The sequence below is a fragment of the Patagioenas fasciata genome, chromosome 1 (assembly GCF_037038585.1).
Source record: "Patagioenas fasciata isolate bPatFas1 chromosome 1, bPatFas1.hap1, whole genome shotgun sequence".
NCBI classification, from domain to species: Eukaryota; Metazoa; Chordata; class Aves; order Columbiformes; family Columbidae; genus Patagioenas; species Patagioenas fasciata.
In genome coordinates, this window is record NC_092520.1 from 129,006,116 (window position 1) to 129,018,342 (window position 12,227).

A 12,227-nucleotide genomic window follows, 5' to 3' on the forward strand; every position below is an offset into this window, starting at 1 on the left:
AAGGAAAAAAAATTGCCCACAACTGTGTCAGTAATACATCTTATCAGGCTAGGATGGGATGCAAATGCTGTTTGGTGGGGTTTGTGGTGAAACTACTGAGGACAGCTGTCCTGATCAATCTGTTGACACAAGACTGTGGATGCCAACAGTTGGCTGGGCAGCCACTAACTTACAAAACATGTATCTGAGAGAGGCCTTCTGTCTTTGTATACCACTCTTCTCATTCCAATATGCTTTTGTTTTCCCTTTCCTTGCATTTAGACCTGGAAGTCAACACAGATTCACTTTTCAGAGGTGCTGAAACACCTCTAATGCACATAAAGTTCCACCAGATCTATATTTTCTCAGCATTTTTACAACTTGGGTTTCAAGAGTGCTGATACATTAGGAAAAATATCTTTAGTGAGTTATTCAAAAAGACTGGATGAAAACTAATAGGTTTGGATATACATGAGGGATGTGGAAGGAGCAGTGAAATAGGGAAATAATTCTAGCTGTGGAAGACTTCACCCTCAGAGATCTAATGTGCTGTACCCAGTGATAAGCATTATAGCACCACAGCAGACTTCCACTGGCTTCAGGCACCCAGACAGGAGGAGATTATAATCTCTTATACTTCAGCAGTGTCATGTTCACTGTAGTCACTCAGTAAATCATCAATACCATGGAGAAGGGAAAAGATATGATAGCTGCTTATATTCAGACATTGCTATCTTTTTTTTTTTTTTTTTTTTCTGCCCATGTTCTTCCTATGTAAATTTTAGTTTGTAAACTGACTTTGTGTGAGTAAACTTCCTGCCTGTTGTTTCAGGGGGTCAGGCAAAATATGCTTTATGTTAAGTCCTTTTTTTTAAATCATCTTTTATTCCTTCCTTAGGCTGACTGTAAGTTGTAAATGGAAAAACAAATGAACTTACCTATTCCTCATTACTACTGTTAATCAGGGTTGTTCAGCTGTCATGAGTGACTTTGTAACAATGCTAACAGAAACTGAATTTTCCAGGCCCCAGGCCCAAGAATAAAATGGCTCATTTGGGATGAGCAAAATTTAATTTGCTGTTACTAGAAATTCGTGGAAGGAAGCTGGTGAGATCAGTGAAGCTTTTGGGGTGAAGGAAACACAAAGAGACAGGGAGAAATCATGAACATTTCAGGGGGTGAAGGTGGAAGGAGCAGACTGGAGAGAGTCTGTGGTGCTGGGTAAGTGGGCCAGGAGGATGCTGCCTGTTGCTGCTGCTGCTATCCAGGTAAGGAAAAATTTGAGCTGTGAGAGGAACAGGTGCAACAGTACATTCTCCAGCTGCAGAGATCCCTCCTCACTGCTGTGTTAGAGGGGAGCACACAGGAAAGGCCTCAGCGATCTTCTGCAGGGTTGAGCTTGGTTCTTTCACCATTTTGCAGGACGATGGGGAGAGGGCAGCGCCGCACACCTTCGCCCCGCAAGAAGCCCCAGCTCCCTGGGGCTCCGGAAAGGGCAGATCAGACAACGGATCACCGTCCTCCCGGCGGAGCCTGTTATCAGGGCCGCTCCGCGGTCCGCAGCTGCCCGCCCTTCGGCGGCTCCCGCAGTCCCCGAAGGGCCGCGGCGCAGTTGCTCCCCGGGAACGGGGCCCCCCGCCCCAGCGCAGCCGGCAGCGAGAGCGAGCGATCGCGCCAGGCCCGTCCCGCGGGAGGCGCAGCGTGGCCGCTAGGGGGCTGCTGGTAATTGAGTCGGGGCGGCAAGTGTAGTTACCGGGAAACCGCGCCGGGCCCCGCCCGCCCCGTCACCACCTCCATCCCCAGCGCCCCCGCGCCCCTCGCGTCTTCTTCCGGGCACGCTCCTGCTCCCCTCTCGTCTCCTCCCGTCCCCACCTGCTCGACACCCCCCGTCCCCGGCCTGCTGCATCGCTCACCTGTGCCGGCTCCCGCCCTGCTCCGCTCCCCCGGCGAGCGGGAGGGACACCGCGCCGCCCGCTCGCCGGGCTGTCCCTCACCTCCACCCGGCCGCCGGCCCCGTCCCGAGCCCCACGAGGGCGAACGGCGCGGTCCGGCCCGGTCCAGCCCTGCCTCCCCGGGCCGCGGAGGCCGGCAGCCAATCGGGGCGGCTCTGCTGGGCCGGAGCTGTTTACCCAATCTCAGCCCGCCTCCCCGTCGGACAGTCGCCGAGGGGGGAGAGGGCGGAGGGGGGGACACGGAGGAGGCAGGGACGCGACCGCGGCGAGGGAGCCACAAGGGGAGCGGAACAAAGCGCGAAGGCGCGGCGGGGGCAGATGACAGCCTGGCCCGCGGGCGCCCCTCCTACCTACATCGCCCCGGCGAGCACCCCGCGCTCGTACCTGACCATGACCTCGCGCCGGTCCCGGCTGGGCCACCCCGGCGTTTCCCGCTGAAGACACCGGCTCCGTTCCGACCTCCCCCCCTCCCTTCCTTCTCCGCCTCCTTGCTGCTGAGGCTGTCGCCTCTTCCCGGAGGCTTGCCGGAGTGATGGGCTGCATCGGATCCCGCACTGTGGGTAAGGCGTTGGCGAGGATGGCTGGGGCAGTCGCGGTCCCCGCCCGGGTAATGGCACGACGGCCCCTGTTACAGCGTATGACGGGTCGCCCCTCACAGCCTCCCTTCCGGCTGCCCAGGGCCCGTCCAGCGCCATTAGGTGTGCTCGACCGTTCCCCACCTCCCCCTGCCCCGCTCCCCTGTGGCGCGGTGCGGCGGGCAGCGCCGGTAGGCGCGGAGCGCCGCGGAGCCCCGGCCGCTGGCCTAGGTGCTGGTAGCGGGGACAGGGGAAGCGGGACTGCGCGTCGTGCCCGGGGCTGGGGGCACATCTCCTGGTGTCACCCGTAACAGAAGGTAGCGGAACATGTGGGGCAGTGCGATGCCCCTGGAAAAGGGGGTGGGTGCGGGGCGTGCCTCCGTAAGCGGGATCAGGCGGCCGGCGGCTGCCTTCTTTTCTCGGTAGTGGTTTATTGTTATCCGAGAATACATAACACTGCATGATCTGCACGTCTTTTCCTCCCCCCACCCCCGCTTGCCCCTGCATAGACTTCAATGGAGAACAGCAAACAGAACTGAATCCCTTCCCTCTCACAGAAGGGACACAGTAGGAGGAATTGCATCTTTCCAGTGGGCCATGCACATTTTACAGTAGAGGATCTCAAGCCTTTAAGCTGTGTAACCTAGCTCTCCCCCCCTACACATTCGTGGATACCAAGAAACCCTTCGATCCTTAAGCGCAGGTCTCTACAGGTAAAAGCAGTGTCCTGTGGCACACTTTCCTCCCCACACGAAAATTTCTTGCAAACCACATGTACAGCCATCAGTTACATAGGGATGTGTCATTCGAGCCACTAAAACAATTTCTGAGAGAAAAACACAGCAAATTTGGTCATACATGTCTCAAGCCTTTCCACGAAGCACATGGACACTGTGACATCTGTGGGAAAAACAAACCTCTGAGGGCAAGAGAAGTGAACCACCTCCCCTGAATAAATCTGAGGGACTGTGACAAAGCCTGGTGCTGTGACACTTTCTTGGAAAGCCCTTTGTGAGCACTTCCAGGGAACCATCTACTCCTGCAGCGGCAAACTTTAAACTACAGACTCCAGTTTCTACTTTGGGATTTAATTCCCACATCTAGCCTGTATCTCTCACTGGTCTCAAATATCCTCATGACCTAAAGAAATCTCTTATGTCTTCTGTAATGTCCACATGGCAAAGATCACTTCAATATTTCCCTTAAGATCCTTCAAGCTCATGTGGATCTGTGTCCTATAGTGTATGAAAATGTGTATTGCCTCCATCTCCTGCCTTTCCCATATCCTCTACACGTACACACTAGCAAGGGCATTATTATCCTGTTAGCTGGCAAATTATCTATACCTCTTTTATCAACATGTGTCTGAACTAGCAGCGTTAATTCTGTGTCCCTCTCCCCACAAATAAAGAACAAACACGCATCTAATAGTATCCACTCTCCACTCCAAATTGTGGTTAAACTGTCATACTTAACCACACAGGTATTTGTTCCCATGCATGGCAGCATTTTAATGATTTGGGACCTGGAATCTGTGTTACAAGAAAGTCTTGCATAACTGAGCTATTGCAAGTATCGTTCTCATACATATGTATATATGAGAACACATGTTTATACATATATATTTGTATAAATGTCATACAGATCTATGGGTACAGATGAAAATATAAAAGAGCATCTATGCATTAAAATGATGATGGCATAATGATAATTGAAAATTCACTCTGTCTGCAAATTTCACTTCTTAAATATAGACCTTAATGGTACAGATATTGGACTTTCCGTACTATAGTGACTTCTGGGTTATGCAATATATGATCTGCATATGCTCATTCTAGATGGTGAGAGTAGGGCCTATTTATACAGTTAACTGAGGAATTTTCCTTGACCTCATGTTATGGAGGTGTGTGTTAAGGGTGATTGCACAACCGTGATTCTGATCCCTATGGGAGTCAGATATGAATGCAGTAATAGTGCTTCCTGTGAAATTTTTACACTGTTTTTCTTCAGTAGGGTCTTCATCTGTTTTGAGTCCTAGAAGTTGGACAGGGTAAAGGTGGGATCCTTGAGTTTGACTTGGATTTCTCCACTTAAGGAGGTTTATTCAGAACCATTCTTATTCGGCAACCTAGATTTTTCACTTCAGCCTTCCTGGAGTTATTGGAAAGATTCTTCAGACCTATGTTGGGGAAAGTGCTAGGTCTGAGCTCCAGGATGTGGTTGGAAACTAGCATCCTAACATGAATAGAAACTTGGGTTCTTGCTGTACAGTGTTATCTGGTTAGACTTTTGCAGAATTAGTTCAATATACAGGTTCTGTATGGCCTTTCAAAGACCAGGTAGGTCCTAAACATAGAAGAAGGGTGGTATGCTTGTGTTGGCTTTACCTTGGAATTTGCAGGTAGCAGATTTGAACTCAGAATTTGGGAGGTTTTAATTAGTGACAGAAAGTTTGTGATCAGTCACATTTAGTTTACTCACCACACAATGGCCAGTGCAGGATTGTGCCCTGAGCTTGCTCCAGGCCTTTTTCCATTCCATTTTTAAGCAAGCCACTTCATTTCTCTATATCCTGCCAGGGCATTTTACTATGATCTAGTCAGATGTCATAGTTTGCACATGTTTAGTGATGTGCAAGTTTACATTTAATTTCCTAAATATGAGTTTTCTGGTTATTCCTCCCTGGGGAAAAGTAATTGAGAGGGTCATAACAGACCAGCTCCATATGTGTAAAATTGAAATGGAGTCATAATATCTTTTAGTCACAGAGGACACCAGAAATCACAATGACAGTGATCAGGTTGGGATTTCCTGGTGTATGAAAAGCTGAAAAGTGATCTTAAAAGGCTAAATTGATACATAATCACCTTCTTCACAGGTGCATCCACTCACACCTCAGTGTCATATATGTGCTTTCTGTTACATGGCATGATAGCAATTATGCAATGAGCATTGCACCTGCCTTTGATAATAGCTACAAGTCAGATCTATATATTAGTAAAAATTACCCTATTATAGTTCTGAGAGAGCTGCCTAGTGGTTCTTATAATAGCTGGGACAGTTTCAGTGAATGTAAAGGAGGTTTTCACTGAGTTTGCTGGTCAGTTAAGGCTGCAAAATCCAGCTGGGAACTTGTAAATATTTGAGTGCAAACTAAATGCAAAGAACAGCTTGATGACCATCAGCAAATGAATTAGCCAAATTTAAGATTTCAGGCCTCCATAGAGGTCTGAATGCATTGCAAGTGTACCTTTGACCACAGCTTAAACATCTAATATTGGCTGTTCTGACTAGTGTGACAAGATCTCTCTCCATGTATGGATTTAAATCCATCCTTGAGCCTATTAAGCTCAAGGTTGCTCTCAGTTTTTTTTTTTGTGTGTGACGTCTCTTTTTTGTCTCATGTCTTTGCACAGAAGCCTGCAGCAAACATTTTTTTTTTTTTGTGAAGTGACATAAAATGGTGGAAAAATATTCCAAGAAATTAAAAACTAACAGTACTTTTGGAGTGTGAGGAAAGAGAAATTAGAGGTGCTCACACTGGCTATCAGGAAAAACTTTTTGACTATGAGTAGTGTCAAGCATTGGAAGGGGTTTCCCAGAGTGGTTGTGCTGTGTCCATTCTTTGAGATTTTCGAGACCAGACTGGATAAAGCCCTGAGTAATCTGCTGTAACCTCATAGCTGACTCTGCTTTGAGCAAGAGTTTGGACCTTGATGGGTGCCTTCCAACATGAATTATCCTGTGATGTTATGCTTAGGATCTAAAGCCTGGACTGGTTGCCTTTCTGAGTTAGATTAGACCTGTTGCTTTAGTTCTGTTCTGCCAGAGGACCCCAGGGGAGCGGGATAGGAGACTGACAGGAGATGGGGTAAGCAGCTGGAGCAATTGGTGAACATCTCCTTCATTTTTCTCCTTACTCTTCCCCCTAGACAGATCTGAAGGTGTCTGGGGTGAGATCTGGTATGACAAGTGTAGCCTGTGGACTTGGAGTGTGAAAAAGTGAGACATCCAGTCTGCATATACACATCGTATGAAGGGACCCAGTGTCCAGTTCCTCCCTCCTTCACTTGCAACATATAAGCAAGTCAGTGAAAAGAAATAGAGGGAGAAGCCTAGGAGGGGAAATGGTAATGCAGAAGGAAACTGAGCCATGGCATTAGGGATATGTTAATTTACTTGCATGCACATGGCTGGAAGGGGAAGGAGCACAGAGCTCTGTGTAGAAACCTCCACTTTGTAGGTGATGTGGGTAAAAGAGTGGGAATACGTGAAGAAAGGCATTCGGATATCTTGTTCCTCTCTTATCTGGGTGAGAGGCAAGCAGAATGGACATGCAGAAGGATGAAGGGACAATTTTCCTTCCAGATCAGACTGCTTTGTGCTTAGTCTTACTTCATCCCTCCTACTTCTTCTGAGTCTGGCCTTTCTTCTTGTGAGCAGTTCTCAACCTGATCACTTTAAAAACTCATCTAAAGCACTCTGGGATAAGAATTTATTTCTGCCACTAAGGATCTGAGCAGAGACTGTCTCCTGGACCTAGCAGCCAATTGTCATGAAGTGATGATCTCTGAGACCCCTCTCTCTCTTGTCAAGGTACTGAAATAGGCTAGTGGTTTCAAAGTTGTTATGGGGAGAGTGCTAAAACCAGCATGACTGTATAAGCCTAGCTACATAAGGAGACCATAATAAAACACTTCTGCAAGGTAAGTGTATGAGCAACGGTCATTAGTTTAAGAAAACAGTTTTTGGCACGCTGCTGACTGACCTAAGACTTTTGTTGTTGTTGTTGTTGTTGTTGTTGTTGATGATGATGATGATGATGATGATGATGATGATAACACAACAGATGTGATTTTGAGGAACAGAACTAAAGGACAACATATTGACTTTGTGACCTCTTATGAATGGTAATATGAGAGAATTATGACAAAGGAGCTGATGGGGAAAATGGAAGTATTGAATAGTATTTAATTGGCATGATAGAGCTGGGAGTCTGACTTCTATAGGCTGATGTGTATTGAAGCAGAAAAAGTGAACTAATCAATAAATATTTTAGGCCTGCTTTCTTGGGGGGAGGTAGGAGAAAAATAGTTTCCACCTCATTTCATAAGGATATGGTCTCCAACAGCAAACAACCGTGATTTTAGACTGACACAACAGCTAATTCAAGAAAACTTGCACTCAAGAGTTTTTAAGCAGTTGGACAAAAAGTCAAAACTTTGCCAGTCGGAATGGGTTTATGCAAAACTGACAGGTCAAGCTAACTTCATTTAGTGACTTTTATGAAGCTCCCTGAAGCCAAGTACGTCTGTGACAGAAGTACTTCTACCTACAACCATGGTAGTGGAACTAAAAGATTAGATTCATAAAAGACAAAAACACTGGTCAATTAGTAAACAACTTAGTACCACATGATTATTTGACTAGTCATATATTAATATGGTACATTTCAAGTGCATCAAAATTCAATACATAGCAAAATAGCAACAAAGAAAGAATAATTTTTGAAAAGCTTGCCCTTCTTATGTGGTCCCACATTTCGTAATACAGTTGTCAGTACCATGTGATTTTAACATATTGTTTAAAATCCTGAGGGAAATCTAAAATATTGATAAACTTGGTAGAATCTACAAAGACTGGAAGAATTGCTAAAAAATTACAATACAAATGAAAAGGCTAAATCACTGATATGGAATAGTTTGATTCATTTGGAGTACTGGATCTTGACTGACAGTGTGTGTTTCAATATAACCAAATACAAGTTCATATACCTAACAACAGAGTGAGAACAATATTTGCTGGACCAGGGCCCTATGTTAGAAAGCAGTGACACTGAAAAAGATCATAGATACTTGAACAGATAACCAGTAGATCAATAGCTATTATTGTGATGCCACAGCTGAAAAAGATCATGTGTTTCTTTGAGCTGAACATTGAACAGGAGGAGAGAAGTTTATGTTTTCTCTGCATTTGGTCCCATTAAAAAAATTGGTTTTCGTCTCCTTTGTCTAATTCTATTATAATTAATTGCTTTGAGAAGTACTGCTAAAGTGAAGAACAGCCAGAAAATAAGCATGGCACCATGAATAAAAACTTACAGAAGTGACTCAATGACAGTCTCTAAGTGTTTGAGTGAAGCAAAAAAACCCTCAAATCATCTGACTCTTCAACTTAGCAGAAAATAGTTAAGATGTGATGGAAGAACGGCAGATAAAATCAAATGGCAAAAATACTTAACTATTGGAACAATTTACGAAGAGTTATACTGAGTCTTCTGTCACCTGAGCACATAAAAATCAAAATTAAGAAAAAATAATGCTATAGTTCAAGCAGAGCAGCAGAAAGTATAATTAACCAGATAAATACTTTTAACCTCTCGTATTTTAAGGAGGTCAGATTAGATGATTGGGATGTTTGTGAGTTTAAGTCTCAAATTCTCAAGTCCAGGACTATACTAGACATTTAAAAGAAACATAGTATACCCTGGGAAGATGTAGTTGTATCCACAGATACTGATCATAAAGTTTCGGTGCAAAATTGATTTACTAAATTGGGGGAAATAGTTTGGTGATCCCAATGCCTTGCATGTGACATTCCTCCTGGGAAACATAGTTTTAGGGATTATACTACCGACCATTTACAGTCACTGGCCAGGATGGTGGCAGGAGGCTGTGACAGTCAGAGGAAAATCAAAGAGGCTGTGAAGGCAGGAAATTCAGTAGTGACAAGGACTTCAGTTGCTGGTGGCAAATTTAATGTTTACTTGCCCTGTGCAATGATTAGGAGGATTTAATGCATGATATTTCAGTTTTCAAGTGACTCAGAGAGATTAAGATTATAGCAGAACATCACCACCACTTCCTCCTTCCCCAGCCTCAGAAAAAACCAAAGAACACTTTTGTATCTGTTCATTATGGAGGAAGTTGTGGAAACTTTTCCTTGTTGGGAATGCTTTGGAAGATGAGTTTCAAATCAAAGCCTCTGTAAATGAGGTTGCAGACCAGGTAGGTAGAAGAGTAACAAGTCATCAGATGGTATTCAAGCATGACTTCTGGAGAAATCTGAGGCTGAAAGAGCTGAACTACTTATGATGGTTTGTAATGTCCTCCAACTACTTTGGTACATGAAATTGGAAAGTAGGTAATGTGATACCAGTTTTTGAAATGTTTTTGAGCTCTGGGAAACTATAGCCTAGTAAACAAGATACTCCGAGAAGGCAAGCTAAAAACATTACTCTAAGAAACAGAATTAGTGCATGCATGGATAAATAAGATATACTGAGGAAGTGTTAACACTACTGTTGTTAAGGGGTATCACACCTTGGAAGTCTTAAAAGGGGTCAACAAGCATATTGACAAAGGACATCCAATGGTTATAGTCTACTTGGATTTGCAAATCACATTTGTGAAGGTTACTCAGCCCAGGCTGTTAAAGAAATGAATCTGCTGTTGAATCAAGGGGAAGTTCCTGAAATTAATAAGTAGCTCAGTAAAGATAGCAAAGAAGGATTAGCACAAAATGGCCACTTTTCATGGGGACATTTTTTCAGATTTGTGCGTATCCATGCTGTATATGAAAAAGGGGGTAAATTATGAGGTAACACAGTATGATAATGGCAGTGATTATTTGGGGTAGCAAACAAAAAAGTGTATGCAGAGACTGACAAAAGGATTTCACAATATCAGAAGACTTGGTGTTCAAATTATGGGTGAAATTTGATGTAGATAAATGTAAAATGATGCACATAGGCAAAGCAATTCTAGTGTTACATTTGCAATGATGGAGGTTCTGAGTTTACTATTTCCATGCAAGAATGAGATCTTGGGGATATAATGAGTAGCTTAATTCTCAGTACCAGTAAAAACGCCAATCAAATGTTAGTAATTAGGGAAAGAGCAGAGAATTAAATGAGAAACAGCATTATGCTATGCATGAATCATACTACAACCTTATTTAGAATACAATTTGTTGTCCTTAATTGCCCATTCCCATTTCAGAAAGGAATCAAACTGGAAAAGGTTCAGAAAAGGGCAGCAAAGGCAAACAAAAGTATGCTGTGGCTTATATGTGAGGAGCCATTTAAATAGATAGGGATTTCTCAAGTGTGGGAAGGACATCATTAGGGAAAATTATGACAGATATCTATAAAATAATGAATTTTCTTTGTGATATGAGCAGCATGGAGAAAATGAAGAAGGAAGAATATTTCATTATCTATTTCAAAACAGAATCTAGACATCAAATGAAACTAGCAAGTGGCGAGTTTCAAATGAACAAAAGCCAGTACTACTTCATATAACGCAGAGATGAATTGTGGAACTCCTTGACATAGGATTCTATAAGTACAAAAAGTTTTACATTGGTTAAGAAGTGAACAGATGAAAAGAAGAAAACTCCTTTAAAGATGGCTAAATACAGATGCAACAGCTCTGTCTCAGGAACTACTTTAGGTGTAAATTTGGGCAGGCTAGGACAAGTTTTCTGGGAAAATATCACTACTGTTTTTCCTGTTCTTATACTCTTTCTTACACATCCACTCCCACTTTAGCGACAAGCTGATATCTTTCCCAAACGACTGCTAAATGCCTACTTTCCCACCGTGCCCATCCCCCGGGGAATTAAAAAAAAAGAAGAAAAAAAAAAAAGAAGAGGGTGAAGACAAAGAGAAAAAAAGAAAAGACAAAAGACAATCACTAAGATTGAGTGGTGGAGTGGAGGAGAAAAAAAAAAAACATAAGAGAAAAGAGGACAGGGTAAAGACAGGCTAAACTCAGGAAAACAGGGAACCAGAGAGGAACAGTGAGCAAAGCACACCTGTATTTCTATGGTATCCAGGTGATGTAGTGATGTCCTGCCCAGAACAAGGGAATAGAAATAGCACTGCTAGTTTCTGGGATCTTGGGTTTTCCTCTTCCTGAAGCTGGAGATAGCCAGCTTGGTGAGAGGTGGAGAAGTTGATAAAGAGGGCCCAGAATTTAGTAGATCTTGGGATGGGAACTGTACAAGTAAAGATGTGAGAAGTGCAACCAGAATCTTGATAACAAGTACTGGAGGAGTCAGAAGACTGGTGTGCTTACAGTACAGAGTTGTCAGTCTCCCTCTCATTGCATAAGAGACATGAGTCAGGGGGTACTGTACACAAACATGTGCCTTCTGCTTGATGGAGGGTTTTTCCAGCTGATGTTCCCAGTGGTCCTTGCAAGTAACTCTCAGTAGAAACTGGCCACAAGGGTTTCTCATCCTCTCCTGACAATGAGTAGTCCTACAAGCACGTATTGTGGTTGCATGTTAGGGGGCAAAATTGAGCAATTGATGCACGAATGCATAGAGGTGTTCTCAAGGGAGGTCATCTGGCTATTCAGAACTAACTGAAGTGGTGTGTGAGTTGGACAGAGGGTCACAGGCCAAATCCTCAGAGGTATCTAAATGGAGCTAGGTGTTGAAGGGGACTACCCTCCTGTGTGACTTGCCTGAGGTAGGAGAAGGTGGTATAATCTGGGTGTTCTACACTGTATACGAGACAAGCAGTATGGAGTTGACCCAGACTCCCTGATCCCAGTTTTAGTGATGGTGCAGGAATGACCTCAGTGATGAGGTTTCTGCCTGAACTCGGAGGTGAGTTTTGTTCAGCTGGAGCTGAGCTGGAAGATTCCCCCTTGTTGGTGATCATGAGGGACTTGATTGGTCCAGAGAGCTTCCAAGTTCTGAGGAGGGCCTT

The 12,227-nt window shown here is 44.3% G+C and overlaps 1 protein-coding gene across 2 annotated transcripts in view; it reads left to right on the forward strand.

Annotated features, from left to right (window-relative positions):
* Positions 1-12,227, forward strand: part of FAM131B (family with sequence similarity 131 member B) — a 49,445-nt gene that overhangs the window by 14,617 nt on the left and 22,601 nt on the right. Inside the window, exon 1 of one of the 2 annotated variants that reach the window (XM_065849760.2) lies at positions 1,733-2,491. The exons of the other annotated variant lie outside the window; for it this stretch is intronic. Coding sequence (XP_065705832.1) covers positions 2,464-2,491 — 28 coding nt within the window. The 5' untranslated portion in view covers positions 1,733-2,463. Of the gene's footprint in view, positions 1-1,732; positions 2,492-12,227 lie in introns of those variants that run through there. 2 annotated transcript variants of the gene reach the window in all.